Source organism: Chiloscyllium punctatum, chromosome 32 (genome assembly GCF_047496795.1).
Source record: "Chiloscyllium punctatum isolate Juve2018m chromosome 32, sChiPun1.3, whole genome shotgun sequence".
Classification (NCBI taxonomy): domain Eukaryota; kingdom Metazoa; phylum Chordata; class Chondrichthyes; order Orectolobiformes; family Hemiscylliidae; genus Chiloscyllium; species Chiloscyllium punctatum.
In genome coordinates, this window is record NC_092770.1 from 14,228,583 (window position 1) to 14,253,647 (window position 25,065).

Below are 25,065 nucleotides of genomic sequence, written 5' to 3' on the forward strand. Positions count from 1 at the left end.
ACCCATAACTAATGCACCTAACCTACACATCCCTGACCAGTTTGGGCAATTTAGCACAGCCAGTCTACCCAACCTGCACATCTTTGGACTGTGGGAGGAAACCGGAGCACCCGGAGGAAACCCACACAGGCACGGAGAATGTGCAAACTCCACACAGACAGTCACCCCAGGCTGGAATCGAACTCTGGCGCTGAGAGGCAGCAGTGTTAACCAGTGAAACACCGTACCACCCCTGGATTCTGTATGTCAGCTGAGCCAGTCATGGTCTCCCTCTCCATTCAGATTACAATCAAATGAAGCAAAGCTGCTCCTGGTGTCCATTTAAATTTCTATGATCTATGATCTGAAAATGCTTTAATGTGAAACACATAATGTGAAAATAACAGAACTATTTTTAGTTCAAATATTCTATATAGACTTACTGGCTTCCCCATTTCTGGCAACATTTCTTTTATTCATTTGTGGGACTTGAGTGTCGCTGGCTGGCCAGCATTGATAGCCCATCCCTATTCGCCCTTGAGAAGGTGGTGGTGAGCTGCCTTCTTGAATTGCTGCAGTCCACTTGCTGTGGGATGACCCACAATGCCAGTAGGGAGGGAATTCCAGGATTTTGACCCAATGACTATGAAGGAACAACAGTATATTACCAAGTCCAGGTGGTGAGTGGCTTGAAGAGGAACTTGTAGGTGGTGGTGTTCCCAAGCACCTGCTGCCCTTGTCCTTCTAGATGGAAGTGGTCGTGGGTTTGGAAGGTAGTGTCTAAGGAGCTTTGGTGAATTCCTGCAGTGTATCTTATAGATATTACACACTGCTGATACTGAGCGCTGGTGGTGGTGGGATTGAATGTTTGTAGATGTGGTGCCAATCAAGCGGGTTGTTTTGTCCTGGATGGTGTCAACCTTCTTGAGTGTTGTTGGAGCTGCACCCATCCAGGCAAGTGGAGAGTATTCCACCACACTCCTGACTTGTGCCTTGTAGATGGTAAATAGACTTTGGGGTGTCAAAGGTGAGTTACTTACTGCAGTATCCCTAGTCTTTGAGCTGCTCTTGTAGCCACTGTGTTTATGTAGTGAGTCCAGTTGAGTTTCTGGTAAATGGTAACCCCAAGAACGTTGACATTTGGGGATTCAGTGATGGTAATACCATTGAATGTCAAGGGATGGTGGTTAGAGTGTCTCTTATTGGTGATGGTCATTGTCTGGCATTTATGTGGCACGAATGTTACTTGCCACTTGTCGGCCCAAGGCTGGATATTGTCCAGATCTTGTTGCATTTGGGCACAGACTGCTTCGGTATCTGAGGAGTCACAAATGGTGCTGAACATTGTGCAATCATCAGCAAACATCCCCACTTCTGACCTTATGACAGAGGGAAGGTCACTGATGAAGCAGCTGAAGATGTTTGGGCCTAGGAAACTACCCTGAAGGACTCCTACAGAGATGTCCTAGAGCTGAGATGACTGAACCTCACGACCACAATAATCTTCCTTTGTGCCAGGTAGGACTCTAACAAGCAGAGTGTTTTCCTCCATGATACCCATTAATTCCTGTTTGGCCAGGGTTCCTTGATGCTATACTCAGTCAAATGCAGCCTTGATGTCAAGGGCTGTCACTCTCACCTCCCCTCTGGAATTCAGCTCTTTTGTCCATGCTTGAACCAAAGCTGTAATGAGATCAGGAGCTGAGTGACCCTGGCAGAACCCAAACCGGACATCACTGAGCAGGTTGTTGCTGAGCAGGTGCTGCTTGATAGCACTGTTGATGACCTCTTCCATCACTTTACTGCTGATGGAGAGTAAATGGCCAGGTTGGATTTATGCTGCTTTTTGTGTGCGGGAAATACCTGGGCAATTTTCCACATTGTTGGGTAGATGCTGGTGTTGTAACTGTACTGGAAGAGCTTGGCTAGGGGAGCGGCAGGTTCTGGAGCACAGGTTTTCAGTACTACTGTCGGAATGTTATCAGGGCCCATTGCCATTGCAGTATCCAGTGCCTCTAGCCATTTTCAATATCCCATGGAGTGAACCAAATCGGCTGGAGACTGGTATTTGTGATGTTGGGGACCACTGGAGTAGCCTGAGATGAATCATCCACTTGGCACTTCTGACTGAAGATTGTTGCAAATGCATCAGCCTTATCTTTTGCACGGAAATGCTGGGCCCTTCCATCATTGAGGATGGGGATATTTGTGGAGCCTCCTTCTTCAGTGAGTTGTTTAATTGTCTACCACCATTCATGACTGGATGTGGAAGGACTGCAGAGTTTAGAGGTAATCCGATGGTTGTGGAATCACTTAGCTCTGTCTATCACTTGCTGCTTATGCCATTTGGCATGCAAGTAATCCTGTTTGGTAGCTTCACCAGGTTGACACCTCATTTTTAGGTATGCCTGGTGCTGCTCTTGGTTTGCCCTCTTGCATGGTAATGGTTGAGTGGGGGACATGCCAGGCCATGAGGTTGCAGATTGTGCTGGAGTACAGCTCTGCTGCTGTTGTTGGCCCACAGTGCTTCATGGATGCCCAGTCCTGAGCTGTTAGATCAATTCGAAGTCTGTCCCTTTTAGCACGGTGATAGTGTCATTCAACAAGATGGAGGTTATTCTCGATGTGAAGGCGGGGCTTCATCTCCACAAGAACAGTGCGGTGGCCACTTTTACCTTTACTGTCATGGACAGATGCTTCTGCAGCCAACAGATTAGTAAAGATGAGGTCAAGTATGTATTTTCCCTCTTGTTGGTTCCATCACCACCTGCTGCAGACCCAGTCTAGCAGTTGTATCCTTTAGGACCCAACCAACTCAATCGGTAATGCTGCTGCCGAGCCACTCTTGGTGGTGGACATTGAAATCCCTCACCCAGAGTACATTCTGCACCCTTGCCACATTCAGTGCTTCCTCCAACATGGAGGATTACTGATTCATCAGCCAAAGGAGGACGGTACATGGTAACCAGTAATAGGTTTCCTTGCTCATGTTTAACCTGAAGCCATGAGACTTCATGGGGTCCAGATTTGATGTCAAGGACTCCCAGGGCAACTCTCTCCTGACTGTATACCACTATGCCACCACCTCTACTGGGTCTGTCCTGCCGGTGGGACAAGACATATCCAGGGATGGTAATGATGGTGTCTGGGGTTTTATCTGTATGGTATGATTCGTAAGAATGACTAAGTCAGGCTGTTCCTTGACTAGTCTGTGAGACAGCTCTCCCAGTTCGGGCACTAGCCCCCGATGATGGTCAAGAGGACTTTGCAGGGTTGACAGGGATGTCTGTGTTTTTGCTGCTGTCTTTTCCACTTCCAAGTTTGATGTCAGGTGGTCCAACTGGCTTCACGTCTTTGTTGTGACTTTCTAGCGATTGATACAACTGAGTGGCTTGCTAGGCCATTTTCAGAGGGCAGTTGAGAATCAACCACATGGTAGATTTCCTTCCCGAAAGGACATTAGTGAACCAGATGGTTTTTCCGACAATTGGCAATGGTTTCATGATCATCAGCCCATGGTATTTTAATTCCAAATTTTTTTTATTGAATTCAAATTCTTTCGTCTGCTGTAGCGGGATTCAAACCCAGGTCCTCAGAACATTACTCTGGGTTTCTGGACAAACATGTCGAACGATAATACCACTTGGCTATTGCCTCCCGCTAGGAGGCTGACAAAAGAAATTGCTCCTTGATTTTACCCAGATCTCACCACATCAAGCACAGATGTTCAGTAGATCCAGTTGCTGTTACCACCAGCATATTGATGGAATCTACAGGTTAATGATCAAACATTTCAGCCATGCTATGAATATGTCAAGTGCCATGAAACCCTGGAAAGAGACATGAACTGAGGACTTCTGAGTCAGAAGCAGGAAGACTACTTACTGTGCCTCAAGACCTCCTACTATTTTCATGTTAAAAATAATCATGAAAGACATTTTAATAGTCTGAATTATTGTTCCTGTGGTGTTGAGATGAGAATTGATTGAATTGATTCCTGATGAAGGGCTTTTGCCCGAAACGTCGATTTCGAAGCTCCTTGGATGCTGCCTGAACTGCTGTGCTCTTCCAGCACCACTAATCCAGAATCTGGTTTCCAGCATCTGCAGTCATTGTTTTTACCACACTGTTAGGCACACACTATTTTGCTAGGGATGAGATGAAGTTACATTTGAATGGATTATAAATAGGAAATTAAAAGCTAAAAGAACTGCAGATGCAAGTCTGACAACATCTGAGGAGAGAAATCAGAGTTCATGTTTTGTGACTAGTGACCCTTCCTGACGACTGATGGACTGATGGTAGGTAGGGAAAGGATATTTTTTATACAAATGATGGAGTGGAGTGTGGTGGGGAATAAGTAAATGATGGGTGGAAATAGAGCCCAAAGAAAGAGGAGAACAGTTGGACAGACAGTCTAGGGTAATGAATGGGGAGAATTAGTGGTTGACAATTGGTAATGTGTGGCAACAGCAAGGTTTGGTGTGTGGGATAGGGGAAAGTATGGGGAAAGATGCTCAGGCAGTAAAATTATTGAACTCAATAGTAGGTCCAGAGGTTGCAGGGTTCCCAAATGGAAAATGAGGTGCTGTTCTTCCAGCTTGCACTGCAGCAAGCCCAAGGCAGAAATGTTGGTGGGGCACACAGTGACTTGTTGAAGTGGCAGGCAGCTGGAAGCTCAGGGTGATTTTTGCAGACAGAATGTAAGTGTTCTGCAAAGTGGTCACCCAGTCTGCACTTCACTTCCCAAGTGAAGAGTTGACCACATTGTGAGCAGTGAATACAATAGACTAGACTGAGTGAAGCGCAGGTAAAGTACTGCTTCACCTGGAAGGTGTGTCTCGAGTCTTGGATAATAAGGGGTGAAGAAATAAACGGGCAGGCGTTCCATTTTCTGTGAATGAAGGGGAGGGTGCCATGGGGCTACGGGGGAGTGTTGGGAGCGAAGGAGAAGTGGACCAGAGTTTTCCAGAAGGAACAGTCCTTATGAAAGGCTGACGAGGAAGGGGAGGGGAATATGTATCTGGTAGTGACATCCCACTGGAGGTGGCAGAAATGGCAGCTAATGATCCTCTGATGTGGATGCTGGTGGGATGGTAGGTGAGGACAAGGGGGACCCTATTGCTGTTGTGGGAGGGAAGAAGGTGGTGAGGACTGAAGTGCAGGTGATAGGTTGAACCTGACTGAGAGCCCTGTCAACCACAGTGCTGGGAAATCTTTGGTTGAGGAAGTAGGTAGACATTTCGAAGACCCCATCGTCAAAGGTAGCATCATCAGAACAGATGCAACAGAGACAGAGGAATTGAGAGAAAGGAATAGAGTCTTTACAGGAAGCAGGGTGTGAAGATGTATAGTCAATGGTGGGAATCAGTGGTTGTGTAATGGATATCGTTGGCCTGCCTATCCCCAGAAATGGAAACAGAGATGTCGAGGAAGGGAAGGGAGGAGTCAAAGATGGACCAGGTTAAGGTGAGAGCGAGATTGAAAGTGGAAGCAAAATAGGTAAACTTTTCCAATTCTGAATGAGACTGGGAAATAGCACCGATGTTGTCATCAGTATACTGGAGAAAGAATTGTGGATGGGGGCTAGACTTAGATTGGAACAAGGAATGTTCCATGTACCCTACAAAGAGACAGACATAACTGGGGCCCACGTGAGTGCACATGGTCACCCTGTTGACCTGAAGAAAGTGAGAGGAGTTAAAAGGGGAGGATAAGGATGAGCTCAGCCAGACACTGCAAGCTGGTGGTTCAGGCCTTTTTTCCAGGAAGAAGCAGACAGCCCTGAGACCATCCTAATGGAGGATGGACATGTAAAGGGATTGAATATGTCAAGTGCCATGAAACCCTGGAAAGAGTCATGAACTGAGGACTTCGAAGTCAGAAGCAGGAAGACTACTTACTGTGCCTCAAGACCTCCTACTTTTTTATGTTAAAAATAATCATGTAAGGCATTTTAATAGTCTGAATTATTGTTCCTGTGGTGTTGAGATGAGAATTGATTTGACATAGTGTAAGGCACACATTATTTTGTTAGGGATGAGATGAAGTTACATTTAAATGGATAATAAATAGGAAATTAAAAGCCAAATGAACTGCGGATGCAAGTCTGTCAGCATCTGAGGAGAGGAAGTCACACTCCTCCTAAATACTGTACCCCCATGGCACTTTCCCCATCAAATCGCAGAAGATGTAATGCCTGCCCATTTATTTCCTCCCCCCTTGTTATCCAAGGCTCGAGACACACCTTCAAGGTGAAGTAGTGCTTTACCTGCACTGCACTCAATCTATTGGCTCTGGCTGAGCTCATCTTCACCCTGAACACCCTGAATGTCCATGGTAAAGACAAGGCAGCTGGAAATTCTGATACTTATGTAAAGGGTCAGAGGACTTGCAGATGTAAATGGGAAGGGACTGGACAAAGGCAGAAAAAAAATTGAATTGAGGTGGGGTTTTCTGGGGCAGGAGCAGACCGAAACGATGGCAGACTGTGACAGCCCTGTTTGTGGATTTTGGGAAAGAGGTCGAAGTGAGCTGTGCAGAATTGGGAGACTATGAGCTTAGAGACAGTGGGGGGGGATATCACCAGATAAAATAAGGTTTGTGATTGTAGTGGGCACATTGGCCTGATGTACCGTGGTGGGGTCATAGTCCAGGGTGAGATAGGAGGCGGTATCGGAGTGCTGGCATTGCAATGTAGAGGTCTGTAGGAAATAAGGAATGCACAGATTTCTCACTTTTGTCCTTCCTGACAGCTCCTGATTTGCTTGAACTGGAGACCTCACTATTCGCTGGGGATTCTGCAATCTCAGCAGAGCGCAGGCCTTTCGGTGGCCAGCTACTGCTGAGCAGCCCTCATCATTGTTAACTATGGACCCATTCTCTCCCTGACAGTGACATCACTGTAGCCATCTTGCTTCAAGAGAGATTCACGTCAAGGGTCTCCATCCAAACTATCAAACAAACAGATTTTTTTTAAGAAAAGCTAAATAAAGAAGTAAATGCATTGAAACAAAAATGGCTGGCGAGACACAGCAGGTCTGGCAGCATCTGTGGAGAGAAAGCAAGGTTACTCTTCTTTATATATTTGGAGAAGGCATTGAAGGAAGGATGTTCCCACCCCTTCAACTACAGGCCACTTATAAGCTGCATTGCCATAATCTTCACAGTCGCTGTTATTGGCTTGACACTATTGGCTGATTCTTTTTCATCAATATCATTGCCACCACTGACATTGTGGGATTGATTTTTAATGCTGGTTGCATGGTAGTACTGGACAATTATATTTAGATCCTGATGGCTTCTGTCCTTTTGAGATATAAATCTGCAAGACATTTAAATAGGTCAAGAGTGCATCTAAAGTGGAGACGGGTCTGATTTGCTTGGGCAAATGGAGGGTTTGTATTACATCAATGGGACCTCACCACTATTTTAAAGAGACCAGAGTAGAAAGGCCTTCATAGATATCCCCCACAAACTATGTAAACAGCAATCAGGCAATGGTCTAGAGACAGAAGAAATCCTGCTGATACATTGCAAAGAATTCCTTCGTGGGACCAGGAGGAGCAAGAATGGTCCTTCTATTCTACTTATTGGGAAATCCACAATCTATTCCTGTTGGCAGTTACCCTATATCCTCTTGACACCATTCAGGGCAGGAACTTGACTGGTGGCATTCAATATGGCCCAGTGGTTATATATTCCCTTCAGTGACAAAGCAGGTAATTCAGTCTATCAAGTCCACACTGACCCTCCAAAGAGCATCGCAACCAGAGCCACCCCCTATCCCTGCATTTTCCATGGCTATCCCACCTAGTCTGCACATCCCTGGATACTACGAGGCAATTTAGCATGGCTAATCCAACTAACCTGCACATCTTTGGACAGTGGGAGGAAACCGGAGCACCTGGAGGAAACCCACACAGAAACGGGAAACACAAACTCCACACAAACAGTTGCCCAAGGTTGGAATCAAACCGAGGTCCCTGGCGATGTGAAGCAATAGTGCTAACTACTGAGCCAGTGTGCCACCCCGAACGAGCAATATAATCAGTGTAGTCTCCTGGCACATCGACCCGCTGGAAAATCAACATGCTGGAGCAGATTGCGGAAGCAGAAGACAGTAGGGGGCAGCTATTCTTAACTACCAATTGTACCAGGTTATCCTACTTGGTTGGCAATTCAACTGAGTCTACTATGATTTTCCTCCAGCATCTACACAGACATTGTCAACTGGGGTCACCCAACGGTCTTTGGGTACAGGGATCCTGACCAGCTTTCTCATTCTCAACCTGATCATTGTGACAACTGAACTGCCAAGTATCACTATGGGGTATACTCAGATCTTTTGAGGAACCTTATTCCTGTAATTCCATCACCCATTCCATTAATATATAAAGCAAGCTGGGACAGTTAAAATACAAATTTAGAAGCATCATTTTTACTAACAGTAAATTTTCTCAAAACCAAGTCATTCAACGTCTGAAAATTTCAGGCAACATTTTTTTAAGAGTTGGTTGTAAAATATTTGTAAAGCAATTTTTGTAAAGCAATTTGTGATCAATTCTTGGACGTCACAGCTCATAGATGTTTGCAGAATGTATCAGAGCTCTGCTAAGCAGCAGAAAACCATATCACTACTGGCTGGCATCCTCCATATTTTGTACAAATGCAACGAAATCTGAATTAGCCTCTGGTCTGAACTGCTTTACAATTCTTCTCTCTATGCATGCATATAGATTTACCATTAATGTACCTGCCGACCATACCAATTCAGTTTGAGTTCAATTCTTTTTATGTTTAAATGTGATTTTGTGGAACAGGTGTTATTTGAAGTTAACAAGCGTTTCGCTCCAAAATGTATTGTTCAATGAAATAAAAGCAAGCAGCTTTTCTGAATGAATACTTGCTGGTATCCATTTCATTGCTTTCCTTAGAACACCTGTCTTAGGTTTTAAACTATAATTGTGGTAAAAATCCACCAACTGGATTATATTCCACGATACACTAAGCCACTCTTTGTTAGAAAACACCTATTTTCCACATTCTAAGATGGAAATTGGGCATTCAGTTTAAAGCAATTCTAAGTCTATCTTTTTTGGCTAAATCGTCTACTTCAGCTGCCAGGCCTTACTCTCACCAGTTTTTTTGTGTATAAATCAGATTAACAGTTTCAGGCTTTTTATTCCATTATTGTTCATGCACTACCTCGCTTAGGACTTTAGAGTCAATGACAAATGGCAGACCACTCATGGAATGAACTTGTATAGAGATGATAATTACTCCCAACATTCAGTTCCTTAAGTATACTTTTATAGGCACCATTAATCTAGCTTTGCTTGGAAACAGGGCTGCTATTTGACTTGGCCATGTAGCTTCACGTGATGTGAGCTTCCCTGTAAAGAAAATAGAAGTGTCATCCTATGGACTCATGCAGGATATAACATGGCACAGTCTGGTAGATGCTATTAGATTCTGATCAATATACAGCCCTCTCAATTTTGTATGTTTTGCAAGTAAGATTTTTATCTCGCCACTGAAAATGAGATTGATGGAATCGGAGGCCACCCAGTCATTGAGTTGCTAGCTATCTCTCTGTGCATATCTGTGCACACAGCTGGAAGTTTGTTTATTTCTTGCTGTAATATAACATTTACCACAAGCATCGTTTACTCACATTAATCACTTCTGTAGCTATAGTGCAGAAGGTTCCCAAGCTTTTTGCCTTTAAGGCACAGGCAGAAAAATCCACCCTCAGGAATATCATTTAGGCCTCAAAATCACAGGGTCCAATGACAGAAGATACAATTGCTGAGGCCCATTACTGATTCACCACTCTACATCCACTCAGCCTCCTGCAAATGTTACTAGTTGTCCCCTCCCCAAGCCTAACAGAAGGAAATTTGGGAACAGAAACTTGCTTGATTTAATTTTTTTTCTTCCCAGACATGCCAAGGGAATGTAATGGCTGAAAATCCCTCTTCAGTGTTTCTATAACTGGTTGTCTCCTGACGTGTACTGACTATGGTTCATGGGCCCCTAAATTACCCCAATTTATATGAATGTGCAATCTACCTACTTCTGACAGGACCTCTAGCTGCCACATTTGATACTGCCAGAAAAATCAGAATGAACACAGTTTATTAATAAGGCATCAGGACAAGCAACTGTTTTATTTTGGTCCCACTGCGCGTGGAGGTGAAAACTGCTTCTTTATCACTTTGTTTCAAAGTTGCAGTTGTATTTCTGGGTTAAGGCAGCATGCACTTTTTTGTGGGCTGATTGCTTTGCCCACATACAGAATGTTGTGCTGGCTCCCTTACATCGCTGTGAATAGCAATCTACTTGAAAATAAACTGTAGAGGTTAGTCTTCATGGGTCACTGGATAAATTACACAGTGTAATGTGGTACTGAGCCATGCTGATTAGTAAGGCTACAGGCTTATTGTTTCATCTGTACTGTTAACTGATACCAGTTTACATGATACTGAAAGCACTACAATTGATCTCAATGTGATTAAGCTTAGAAGTGAGGCAACTGATCATTCCAACTCAAGATCCCATTGGGAACTACATGTGTCAGCACATTGGATAAGAGTGGGCTCAAGCTGACTCACAGCTCTTATAGCAAAACAGACTGTCAACAACACAATCTAATTGACTAATGAAGTATGGTTACCTCGCTGAAGTCCTAGGTAGCTGATAGAACCTATAAAAGTTTAGTTTATTGTGACCCAGCACCTTTAGTGAGGAGGGGACAAGTTTGGAAAGAAAAGTTTAATAAGTTATTTGTAAAGAAGCCATATGGATCATTTTAACTTAATAGAACAGAGGTTAGCCATGAGCCCATTGTGCCTGCTCCACTATTCAGTGAGATCATGGCTGATCTTTACCCTCATTTCCACTTTCCTGCATTATCCCCTTATCCCATTTTCATTTGGATTATTGATTTACTGTTAGTCATTTCACTTTATCATGTCATTACTTATTTCAGGTAACTTTGCTTAACAAACACCAATCAGTTACCCAAGGCAACCATTTTTATTATTAACTAGGTTCAATATATTTATTCTGCTTCAGACTAAGAGCAGCATTGTAATACTTACAGCTCCTCAAGGAAATACATGTTGAAAAGGCCATTCTGCGGCAGCTCAGTAATATTGTTCATGCTGAGATCTCTAGGAAAGAAGAATGAAGTGAAGATTGTGTTAGATGTAACATTTCAATTTGGCTGTTTGTATTGAACTCTGTTAACTAATAATTACATTGAAAACATCCTGCAACGGAGGACATGACATAGTTTTAACAAAAATCAAATGGGAAAGATTCAATTCTGGAATGTCTTAGATGCTCATTTTAATATCAAGTTTGGAATGTCAATTATATTATTCAGACTGTACAAATATTCTGAAAATTACTTCTACACAGCAATACTTTGGAGTGTATGCTACTCTGTGAAATGAACTAATGATTGATAGCAATTAATTATACAATGAGAATTTTTTTTGTATTTTCAACAAATCCTTTTAAGTGAGCGCGTATATACGATATGCTTATTTTCCATGCAGGGGAATGAAATAAGGTGACAAACAAAATTGTAATGTGAGCTGGTTCTACACCACATTTTCTGATGGTCATCCTTAGTTATTCTCGGTACATGGTATTAATAACGTTCCTTTGTAATGCTGAGATAAATCACGTATTGTATCAGGGGAATACCATTTCTGTTCACTTTAATATTTTTAACAGATTTCCTGTGTCAATGTATCTATTTGGCTTTATCACAGGCTATGGGGTGACATTGATAAGCACAGGGAATTTAGCCAAATGTAAATATCTATCCAACAATACGGTCCCTTTTAGACTGGAACAATATCTTGAGCAAAGAGATGTTCATCCTCGGGCTCAGTAACAGTAAAGATTCTGATTTTTTGGTAGAACTAAGCAAGACCAATAATTCAGAAACATGAGATTCCCATAGTATTTAAAAGCAATTAAAACCTATTTTGCATGCAATTGGCTTGTAAAGTTGGAATCGCCATTCCAAAACCAAAATATCATGAGAAACATATTAAATGTGAACTTAGATGATAACTGAAATGGAGGTTTCTCTAAATCAACTTTGTCATTAACTTAAGATTTTAACTGCAAAGTTTTGCTCTGTTTCTATAAGTTGTTGTTGTGTTTGGTACTCATACTATCTTTTGATATGATCTGAAAATGCATCCAACTTGTTTACTTTAAAATAAAATCAATTATACACATTTATTATAATTTTCAAAATTCTTTCTGCTTGGATATACTAATGACTTCCAGGATAGTCTGCAAAAGACAAATGGCCTAAGGACAATTACTATTCAAAAAGGTTTTAAATATAAACAGTCCTGCTATAAGTCTCTCTTGGGCAGGTGCAATCAACCACCTAAGCTATTTTTGTGGTCTATGATCAATGGAATGAAATACCTTCATGGAAACTATAGGAAGTTCACTAATAAGAGCTGTCAAAAGAATCTCCACTTCTGCGCAATGTGACTTTGCAATTCTTTTATCACACCGACTGCAGACAGCTGTCAGATGTTTTGACTGCATAATGCAGGAAAGTTATGCCAAAGTTTAACTGGTCGAGTAAAAATCCTTGACAATATCATCAAAAGATAATGGAAAACAACATCTAACTGAATGAAACTTTCATTATCTATAACAGTGATCACTGCCAGACCCCACAGTTTTACAAAGCACACTATGTGCTTTTTTTACTGATACATGCCTCTAAAAATGAAGAATAAACCTTGGAATTCAGTACACTGATCACATGCAAGCAGTTAGCATTTTAATATTTAGATAAATATCCAAAAACATTTCAAATACTTTTTTCTACAGCTTATTAGCTGTTTACAAATCTTGAAATTCAATCTGATTAAATAGCCGAAACATGTACACAAAAGAGATGAGTTTTAATTAAAATGTTTTTGAAAATAATATGTACAAATCTTCCTCCAGTAAAATTTTCTTAACTGTCCTCAAGTATAAGTACAGTTTGCAATCACTACTGGCTGCAGTTGTTGAACCTTGAGATTTTCCAGAATTAGTTGGAAGCTGGATAAATGGTTCCAATGGGTTGATACCTTGGGATTCTATTTTTAAAGTAAAGATTATTGGTTGCATACCATTACCCTCTGCCCGAAATGGGTAATATGCCTTTATTAATATAGCATTTTTTTTGCCAGTTGAAGTGCTTTCTTTTATTGGTCAGAGTATCGAGTACAGGAGTTAGGAGGTCATGTTGCAGGACATCGGTTAGACCACTTTTGGAATAGTGTGTGCCATTCTGGTCTCCTTCCCATCGTAAGGACATTGTGAAATGTGAAAGGGTTCAGAAAAGATTTACAAGGATGAGGCCAGGGTTGGAGGATTTGAGCTACAGGAAGAGGTTGAATGGGTTTAGGGCTATTTCCCCTGGAGTGTCGGAGGCTGAGGGATGACCTTATAGAGGTTTATAGAATCATGAGAGGCATGGATAGGATAAACAGACAAAGTCTTTTCCCTGGAGTGGGGGAGTCCAGAACTAGAGGGCATAGGTTTAGGGTGAGGGGGGGTAAAGATATAAAAGAGACCTAAGGGGCAACTTTTTCCACACAGAGGTTGGTACATGTATGGAATGAGCGACAAGAGGAAGTGGAGGGGGCTAATACAATTGCAACATTTAAAAGGTATCTGAAAGGGTATATGAATAGGAAGGTTTGGATGGAGATGGGCCAGGTGCTGGCAAGTGGGACTAGGTTAGGATATCTGGTCGGCATGGACAAATTGGACTGACAGGTCTGCTTCTGTGCTGTACATTTCCATGACTCTATGATTCCAAGTCTTTCTGGAAGTGGCATCCATTATAACGGTTCATAGAATCATATAATCCCTACAGTGAGGAAGCAGGCCATTTGGCCCTTTGAGTCCACAATGACCCTATGAAGAGCATCCCACCCTGAGCCACCCATCTAACCTACACATCCCTGGACACTATAGGCAAATTAGCATTGCCAATCAACCCATCCTGCACAGCTTTGGGAGAAACCAGAGCACCCAGCTGAAATGCGTGTAGAACACTGGGAGAATGTGCAAACTCTTTATAGACAGCCACTCAAGGCTTGACTTGAACCTAGGTCCCTGGCACTGTAAGGCAGTGGTGCTAATCACTGAGACACCATGCAATCCAGTTCCTAACTGGTGATATTTCTCATGTGCATTCTGGCTGCAATAACTGCTGGAAATGCCTGGGGAAGGATAGTCTGAACAACAAACCAAACTGCTAATGATGTTTGGGGATGGAGGCTGTGACCATTGGCAGCTTTTGAATAATTGAAGACACATCTACAGCTGACCCACCTTCTCACATCCTCTTCTGCTTCGTCCTGCAATTCTTTTCTGATTTACTGCCTCCAGGTGGTGTAAGTAAACTGCATCTCTTGCTTTTCCACCCTCACCCAACTTGACCTACACCATCGACATTCTGTACACCTTTCACATCACCCCCCCCAACAACTTTACTTTGGTGACTTTCTTCATTGAGGTACTCACAAACACAACCTGGTCAAGTCGTGTTGAAAGAAAAAAGGATTTGGAAGAGCAGGAAGACAGTGATGATGCAGAAACAAGGTTGAGTATGCGTTCTATTGCAGAGAACACAAGAGAATATCCAGATGGAGCGGCCCAAAGAGAAAGACTGATGAACATGCACAGTACGATGCTTGACATATTGGCAGAAACCCTGCAGTCACTGTCAAGCAGCATGAAGATGCTCTTGGTATTATGAGTCAGCCAGCTACACTGGCACCCATGCCAAGAGGGTGCAATCCCACACACTGGGCTGTCTTGGACTAGGGTCACTGAACTCATCCTGTTCGGTCAGAAGTCAGACGACACCAGATTATAGTCCAACAGGTTTATTTGAAATCACAAACATTTGGAATGTTGCCCCTTCATCAGGTGAAGTGAACAGCCATCTGCAATGTTGGAGCTCCTAGTATAGCATAAAGGGGAAGATGGGGAGCCAGGCAAAGACACAAGCAAGACAGACATTAAGGGCATGCACAAGGGTGAATTGTTTATTTTTGTGTGGAGTTTGATATGATTGATCTTATAAATCTGGCTTACAATGTTTACTTTTTGGTCACTTTTGTTCAGTATTATAGACAAGATAATGCTCTTATGACTGAGGGAAGGTTGGGTTATAGTGGGTCATTGCGAGGCATCAGTGTACATGGAATTATTTTGACATAGAACATAATTATATTCAGTGAAAGTGAGTCCTAGCGTCTGGCCATTCATTATGCCATTCTCAAAAGAAATCTAAATTAGCATACAGCAACAACTGAATATGTCCTGTGAACAGACCCTGAGCAGTAACTCAATACATACTCCATTACTGGAACCAGACAGAAAGGTGATCGGGTCTTGAGAGGAACCGCTTTATCTTACTTCTTTGCCAATTTTATCTTGCTGTTGGTCTTGCTTTCCTGAAAGTTGTGCCTCAAATAGGGATGCAATTCCACAGGTGAGGTCACTTCATCAAATTATGGAATCATAGGATTGTCAGCACAGGAGGCTATTCATATTCCTGATGAAGGGCTTTTGCCCGAAACGTTGATTTCGCTGCTCTTTGGATGCTGCCTGAACTGCTGTGCTCTTCCAGCACCACTAATCCAGTATTTAATTTTCAGCATCTGCAGTCATTGTTTTTACCTTATTCATTCCACTAAGTCTGTGATGACTCTTTCAAAGAGCAATCCAGTTAGTCTTACTGAAACCTACCTCCCAACCCCGACTCTCATTTCCCTGTGGTGATTTTCCTTAGTTCAACCACTTACCTGATTCCCTTTCTAATTAAAGTTTTCACTATCTCATCAGGCTGTGCATGTCATCCACATTCATTGCACTACAGTCACCAACACACTTCTCTCCTTCTTACAGGCACAGAACTATGGTCAGTAGTGCATGACTGACAAGGATCAGGATGTAGTTGCATGCTTTCACCTCAATGTAACAGACAGTACCCACCCTTATTGAAATGGTCATGATAATCTGCGGTCAGTGGTGGGTTTGAAATCACCGAAGGTGACTCTAGTAATCATAACTTTCTTATTCCCTCTTCCTTCATTCCACAATCTCTTTTGATTTACTATGATGTAAGCATGTGCTCTTTGTTCTCTCCATCACAATCTGACCTCTTACAGCCACCCTTTCAGATGTATGAGAACTACCAGTTAGACAAGCACTTATTAAAAATACAAAAGGATGAAGATAGAAGAGCATGAGTAGATTGATGAAGAAATACTGTCACTCCCTTACTCATTGTGCTCATATTTCAGAGGGATTGATTAGAAGGAGGGGGGAGTTTGCACAGGTGAGACATCAATCTCTGTGCCTAGTTACTGAGGCGATTTATTCTCCTAACATACATGAATGATCTAGGTCTTGATATGCAGAGGTTTGCAGACAACAGAAAACTTGAAGTAACTGTGAACCATGAAAAGGGCAGTGTCCAACTCTACATTACTCAAACTCGATGGATAGATGGCAGATGAAATTCAACTTTCAATTTTGAGAAGTGTGAGGTGATTGATTTTCATATAACATGACCAAATAGTATCCAGTAAAGGGCACTGTTCTGAAGGTTGTGCATGAATAGAAAGACTTTGATGTATATATGCATAAGTCATCGAACATGGCAGGACAGGTAGAGGTAGCTGTTAATAGAGCAAAATAGGGCTTCATTAATAGATGCATAGAATAAAAGAGCAATGAGATTATGCTGAATTAAGACATAAGGTTTATATTATGAGAATGATTCAAGGGATTAAGAACCTTCAGTTATGAGGATAGATTGATAGAATTTGGGACTGAATTCTGTGGAGGCAAAACAGCCAAGTGGAGATTTGATAGAAATCTACAAAGTCATGGCAGGCCAGGACAGAGTAGATAGTGAGAAACTGTTCCCTCATAAAAGAACCAAGAAACATGAGCACATGTTTACAGTAATTTGCAAAAAAAGCAAATCTGAGGTCAGAAAGAACTTTTTCACACAGCAGGTAGTTACAGTCTAGGATGCAGTGCCTGGAAATGTGGTGATAGCAGGTTTAACAGAGCCATTCGAGAGCTCACGAGGCGATTATTTAAATAGAAGCAATGCACAGGGGTTATGGAGAAAAGGTCGGAGATTTGCAATGGGTCAAAATGTTCTGGTGCAGACATGATGGGCTGAATGGCCTCCTTCTGTATCTTTTAATTATTCTGTGATTCTGGACAAAGGGAAAGTTTACTAGCGATTCAGGACTTTGTCACAGGCCATTTTCTATATCAATGTGCACAGAAATGCTTAATATATAGGCCGATCTGCTCCACTATAAAGGAGTGTGAAGGTGTCCTACACCAGCCCTGCACAGAGCTTTGAGCCATTCCCAACACAGGATTGTTAGCTAGTTGTGTGATCACACATGTTGACATATCAGTTATGCAGCAGCTCCTGGCTGCTGTCTCAGATTTCATTTCAGCACAATCCATTCAGCGCCACAGCAGAAACTCAGCCTGAAATTGTGCAAACTCAAATTGTTGCCACAAATTCACAAATTGATGCCATTCTGGCTCCTTGTACCAGCCTTTGAAGGGCATTCAAGGTGTCACAGTAGTTGAATAACCTATTCTCTAACATATTAGAAATGTATCGGTGCAGGATATGACAGCAAAGGTGGGATTCATTTTCCCGACCCTGTCATTCTATAATGCCCTTGCTGTTACATGCCCAGCAGCAAGCACAGACAACTGCCACTCCCCCAGCACCCCCTCCCCCAACACTCCAAGCCTAGGTGGTACAATCTGAAGCTCGACCTTCTAGGGTTGGAGCTACACATGTCTTCCTCTCAGGTCACTCCATTGAAAGTCAACAGCCTTCCAACAGGTATGCTGCAGTCATTGGGAACACTGGGCCAAATAAAGGAGGAACAACACTTAAGAAATGCACAAGTGTGACCAGCTAACTTTTGAATGGATTAATGGATGGCTTGTTTGATGGCTTGCGTGCTTTGGAATATTTGTTTCATGCTGATTTTTATTTCAGCATGGAGGCTATGATGGCCAGTCATTGATAGAAAGTCAGATTGATGGTGAATGGGGAATTAGGTTTGTGTTGACTGGTACCACAGTGTAATGAGCTGACCACAGATAGCTCAGTCAGATAAAGAGACTGTAATGGCTGCGCTCCTTTATTTAATTCTTCTCTTCACCATATACTTGGTGGCAAGGATGTGCTCTTATGCTGACGGGGTTGTGCAGATTACAGCAGAGCAGAGTTAGTCTTAAGGCAAGACATGCTGGAAAGACCTGCACCAATCAACCACACCACCCTGTGGCCCAACATTTCAACTCCCCTCCCACTCAGCCAAGGACACAGAGATCCTGGGCCCCCTTCACCGCCGCTCCCTCACCACTCAACACCTGAAGGAAGAACGCCTCATCTTCCGCCTTGGAACACTTCAACCCCAGGGCATCAATGCGGACTTCACCAGTTTCCTCATTTCCCCTTCCCCCACCTCACTCCAGTTCCAAACTTCCAGCTCAGCACCATCCCCATGACCTGTCCTACTGGCATATCTTCTTTTCCACTTATCCACTCCATCCTCCTCTCTGACCTATCACCTTCATCCCAACCCCATCTACCCATTGTACTCTTTGCTACCTTCCCCCACCCTCCTCCCTGACCTATCACCTTCATCCCCACCTATTGTACTCTATGCTACTTTCTCCCCACCCCCATCCTCCTCTCATTTATCTCTCCACCCTTCAGGCACTCTGCCTGTATTCCTGATGATGGGTTTTTGCCCAAAACGTCGATTTTCCTGCTCCTCGGATGCTGCCTGAACTGCTGTGCTTTTCCAGCACCATTCTACTCCAGAATGCTGGAAAGACTCCTGCAAAACAGTCTAGACAGCAAATATGTCACATTATTTGGCCAATAATCTGCTTGATGACATTTTGTGTCAGTGTAGCTCTTATTACATGAATACTGTCACTGTATGCATGGGGGTTCCATATTAGAGTCGTGAGCCAAGTATAATTCTGAAGAAGTCATATCAAACTCCAAACATTAGACCTGTTTTCACTCTTTCCTAATATTGCCGGATCTTCCTCCAGCACATCCTGCTTCTATTATCTGTGCATAGCTTTTGTTGCCTGGTAATCATTCTCTAGTTTCTTGTGATGGTTCAAATGCTGCTTGCAAACTGGGCCAGTTTCAGAATAAAGGCATCTGCCAGGATAGTGACAGTGAATGAATATGATTTGCTGGGTAGAAGAGAAATCCAGCTGGATGCTGAGGTTATAAAATGCTTTGTGGTTGTGGTCCATCTCAGGAACTCAGCTCCAGCAGAGCAAGGTTTGCGTAATCAATGTCACCCTGCACCATGCAGAAACCTATTGCTCTAGTGAAGCCAGGGACTCTCTGTTTGCTTCTCCATGGAGAGACCGAATGCAACAGATTCCTCGCTTTTCGCAAACACAGCCTCAGTGACATCCCTTGCACAACAGTGGATAGACAAACTGAAATGTTGGAGCTGTTTCTTGCTCCCTGCCTCGCTCCTCCCGGCTTGAAGGAGTTCAACAACAAGAAGTTGAAGGTCACAGTCACTTCTACAGCCACTGGCAATGCCGTTCTCACCATGCTCTGAGGCCACATGTCTGCCTGAATAAATGCCAGATCTTACTGAAGATTTCCTTAGTTAAATAGAGATTATGCATGCAATGTTCCATAGTCAGATGGAAATAGCAGAGTTGTTCCCTAAAGACCTTTGGTAGATTTTTGGGTGGCACAGTGACTCAGCGGTTAGCTCTGCTGCCTCACAATGCCAAGATCCCAGGTTTGATTCCACCCTTGGGTAGTATCTGTGTGGACTTTGCACATTCTCCCTGTGTCTGTATCGGTTTCTGCCTGGTGATCCGGTTTCCTACACAGTTCAAAGGTGTGCACATTAGGTGGATTGGCCATGCTGAATTCCCTGTAGTGTGCAAGAATGTGCAGTCTTGGTGGATTAGACATGGTAAATGCAGGGTTAGGAGGATAGGGTGAGGGTCTGGTCTGGGTCTGAGTGAAATGCTCTTCAGTGAGCCAGTGCAAATTCAATGAGCAGAATGGCCTCTTTCTGCAATGTAGGGTTTCTATGATATGGCCTCTTTGTGATTCCACTCCCTCATCTACTTTGGCTGTTTTCTATATCACTTCTGTGCACTCTCTCTGTCATACTGTAGGCCAAGTGGGATAGAAACTATTTCACCAATGACAGAGAGCAAGTGCTCTCAGCAGAATTCTGAAACTGGAAATCAAGGTCTTCACCACATGTCATCTACTCCCTGGAGAGGTCAATAACTTTAAGCAACAGGACAATCCAGCAAACACTTCTGCTAGCTGAACAACAGCCAGGACAAAATCAATCAATCAATCAGCAACTAATCTCAAAGTAGTTGCTGATCTCTTAAGGAGTACTGATGGGGACAGAGTGGGAGGTCCTTCCTGTTGTTACAGGCATGTTCAGCTGTGCATGTTTAAGAGTATGTGTTAGCTAGAGATTTGAGGTTGAAAATGGCACCATTCGAGTCAAATCAGAATTGTATGCTGACTGATACCATAACCTGCCTACTCCACAAACCTCTGGCACGTGTTCCTAGCACTCACAGAAATATCTGTCCTAAATGGTGTCTGTTACATCTAGATTAGATTTTAGATGAGATTTTAGATTAGATACAGTGTGGAAACAGGCCCTTTGGCCCAACAAGTCCACACCGACCTGCCAAAGTGCAACCCACCCAGACCCATTCCTCTACATTTACCCCTTCACCTAACACTACAGGCAATTTAGCTCAGCCAATTCACCTAATGCCAGAAATATATGCACCCGGTGTGGATGCCATTCTGCACATGAAACAGCAACTTGGAAAGTACAACTGATTTATGCAATCAAATCTTCAGCTCATACTTTTTAACAATAGATGTAAGTGTTGATTAAAACGGGAGATACAGATCTGTGTTAATACATATGTGCGTTGAAACAAGAGAAAGAGAGCAATGTTAATTTTGTCCAGGACATTGGGTGAGTATTGTGTGTGGTTTTGGTACCAGAAACACAGGAAGAATACAATGAAAATAAAACATAAAGGCTGGAACTACAGCATAATTTAACTGGTAATTGGTAATTATTTGAAATGAAAGAATTGAAAAGGATGTAGTGAAATGGGAATAGATAGCTGCAACTGAAGTGCTAGCACTGGCAAAAGTGCAATAAGCAGAACGACCTTCATTTATGTTACAAGTTCAATGATGATTTCATCTCTACATTTTTTTATGTGGCCTTTATTATAAACATGTGAAAAATCAAAGGCAAGAGTTGGACAGTCACCAAACAAAAGTTTAGTGAGTTAGTCAGACATGTATTGCATGGATGGTTAATCATTTCAGGAGTAAAATTGGCATTCAGTATGGCAAGGCTCCAGTAGAGGGAGCAGGACAAACAAACAATTACTGGGCAGGAAAAAGATCAAAGATTACCTTTTGACAAAAAAAAACACAGCATTGGCAACTTGCCAGTAGAACAGACAAACACATTTCTGCTTGGTTGCAAATGGTATAGTGAATGAGATCATTCTACAGAAGAAATTTGTTATCAAAATTCTTTCATTGAACTTGATATTGAAGCCTATACAAAGAATACAAACAAATAACTACTTCGTTTACACAGGAGACACCCCGTTCCAATAAGATAAATGAATGAAAGCAGGATCCAACTGTAACTCTGACTGTGAAGTGTAGCTATTGCAAATGATAAATATACAGAAAGAGCAGAATCTTCCCAGACCCTGAACGATGTGGACTACAGCAAGAAATTTGGAAGAGTTGCATGCAAAATCAAGTAGGGCCTTTTTTGACATATGGAGTAACATGTCACAGTTTCCAACAGCATGCCAAACGGCAAGATGACGTTCTTATTAGTGAGCGGTGAGAGGCCTAATACTGGGGATTTTCACTCATTACTACCCTCATTACGACCAAATGTACTTCATTTACATAGGGGTTCCCATTCTACTACCCACTGGAATGGCATCTGAAAATTACAGCATTTAAAAGGCATCTGGATAGGTATATGAATACGAAGGGTTTAGAGAGATATGTGCCAAGTGCTGGCAAACGGGACTAGATTAGGTTAGGATATCTGGTCGGCATGGACGAGTTGAACCAAAGGGTCTGTTTCCATGCTGTACATGTCTACGACTCTATGATTCTATGAAAGTCTGAGTGGGTACCTTGCACCTCCAGCTCACCATTTGCTCCTCTGGAGATCTATCTTAGACATAGAACAACAATGTCTCAGGACATCACGGTGGCTCAGTGGTTAGCATAGCTGCCTCATAACACCAGGGATTGGGGTTTGATTCCACCTTCAGGCAACTGTCTGTGTGGAATTTGCACATGCTCTCTGTGTCTACGTGGGTTTCCTCCCGGTATTCTGGTTTCCTCCCACATTCCAAAAGATGTGCATGTTAGGTGGATTGGCCATGCTAAATTGCCCTCAGTGTCCAGGGATGTGAAGGCTAGGTGGATTAGGCATGGGAATTGCAGGGTTATGGGGATAGGGTAGGGGGGTGATTCTAGATGGGATAGTCTTTAGAGGGTCATTGTGGACCCGATGGGCTGAGTGGCCTGCTTCTACAAGGCAGAGATTCCATGACACGCACTCTTGCACTACATTTCTCTGAACATTGCCACCCGACATATACCAGCACCTGCAGACTAGCAGGCCACACCTCTGATCCATTTACAGTACATTCTTACTTCAATGCTGCACTTTGTGGTGCACTAGTAACTCCCATTTCAATGCTGGTGTAAGGACATTTGTGCACAGGGACAGGAATCCAACTTCCAGAAAGGACAGGCTGTATCCCAGAACTATTCACTTGCTTTCTTGGTGCTCACACACTTAACACCTACCTGAATGCTCACAGCAGTCCTACATCACTTTGTCCTTTTGCATCTAAACCCCTGAGAAGCTATACTTCTGTCCTGACTTGCTGTTTAGCAGAGATCCAGATCCAGGCAGCTTGTCATGCTTGTCAGGAGACATCAGTTCAGAGGATGGCCACGTTGTACAATGGCATCTTGCCTAGTCAATACCATTCCTATAGCATGTGCCAACTGCCCATATGGCTAAACACACTGCACGTGCTTTGACTGAATGTCTATGTCTGAAAGTCAAAGGGCAGTAGTCCTCAGCTGAGTTAAGTGGAGGACTGTTATCAGTTGGGATTGTGTGTGTGTGTGTGTGTGTGTGTGTGTGTGGTGGTGGTTGGGGGGAGGGGGGGGAGGCGAGAGGTCCTGCTATGGTTAATCAATGGCAATGTTCACATACAGTCAAGATTAGTGTGGTGCTGGAAAAGCAGAGCAGGTCAGACAGCATCCAAGGAGCAGGAAAAATCAACGTTTTGGGCAAAAACCCTTCATCAGGAAATGTTTACATACAGTCCAGGGGTTTGGACATGGTCAGTCATCTGCTTGGGCCAGTCAGTGTCATGGGGTCTGAGGGGGTGGATACTTGATATATACATGGGAAGAGCTTTTAGTCTTTGGGAAGACATGTAATGCCTGGTGTAGAGGTGGGGAGGGGTGGAGGGATGATGTTAGCTGGTCACCTCCACTGTGGCCCAGCCTGATGGCAGGCACCCACCAAACAGTAGCGACAGGACACAGGGGATCATCTTATGGAAGAGAGTGGAGTCTCAGTTTGAGGTGGTAGATGGGTATATGTCAATCAAGGTGGATTGTCCAGGGAATGCCAGGTAGAAAGGGACATGGAGACCCATGGTGGAGAATACAGATTACCAGGCTCGGCCTGGCATTCAGTGCCCAACCTGGTCTACACTACTTTCCAGGATGTGCGATTGCTAATAGCGACCTGCATAGCTGGATCAATCCTGGAGTGGGTGCAGTCAAAGTCCTCAATGTCATTTGTTCTGGGTGGACAAGATGCAGTATTGGCACACACAGAATGTGTGGCTCACTGTGGCTGAACTATACCAGCTGATGGCATGCGAGTTGGTGGTTGATAGAATCCATACAGTGTGGAAGTAGGTCATTCGGCCCATTAGGTCCACACTGATCCTCCAAAGAGCGTCCCAGCCAGACACAGACCAGACCCTCAACCTTATCTCCGTAACCCTGCATTTCTCATGGCCAATCCATGTCATCTGCATATCCTTGGACACTACGGGGCAATTCAGCATAACCAATCTGCCTAAACTGCACATCTTTGGACTGTGGGAGGAAACCAGAGCAGCCAGAGAAAACCCACGCAGATACAGGGAGAAGTGCAAACTCCACACAGGCAATCGCCCAAGGTTGGAATCGAACCCAGGTCCCTGACGCTGTGAGGCAGCAATGTTAACCACTGACAGCAGTGTTGACTGTACAAAACTTGCTGCTTGACTTGCAAACTTAATTTGTATTTCAACAGAGAGAAATAACTTCTTTTTGTTTGATTTCTGTTCACTTTTGGAGTCGTAAATAAAAGAGAGGCATAATAGGTAGTTAATGTAATGAGTTTGGGATGATAGCGTGGGAAAGCTCATCACAAAACACAACAAAAATAACATTTTGAACTAAATCTTATCATATTTTATCAAAGTATTAGCTATTGATTGTTATAAGTTGCTATATGCAGAGACGCATTAAATAACAGTTAAGTAGAATATTACACAGAGGTAACATACGAGTCTCAAATTTGCTAAGAATCTGTCACTTGTAGGTAAGATTTCTACTTGAAAACCTGGGTCCAATATTGTTTCAAGGTGTGAGATGCACCCAATTTTCCATGTTGTGATTTAATATTCTATGATTAAAAATTATGTTAAAAGAATGCACAAGCTCTTTTAAATATATGATGTTTGCAAATCTGCTCCTACTTGTGTCTTACGTAAAACAGCATGGTCTTTGATGGAAAACTGCCCTTGTTTGCTTTCAGGTGTCTCTTAGTAAGGTTACTGTTGCTTCATTGACAGTTG

At 43.1% G+C, this 25,065-nt stretch overlaps 1 protein-coding gene across 3 annotated transcripts in view; it reads right to left on the minus strand.

Annotated features, from left to right (window-relative positions):
- The window catches only part of LOC140457906 (leucine-rich repeat-containing G-protein coupled receptor 5-like), a 156,821-nt gene that overhangs the window by 93,951 nt on the left and 37,805 nt on the right, over positions 1 to 25,065 (minus strand). For all 3 annotated transcript variants that reach the window (XM_072551680.1, XM_072551679.1, XM_072551678.1), the window contains exon 2: positions 11,085 to 11,156. In XM_072551680.1, the coding sequence (XP_072407781.1) occupies positions 11,085 to 11,156 (72 nt within the window). The remainder of the gene's footprint in view (positions 1 to 11,084; positions 11,157 to 25,065) is intronic.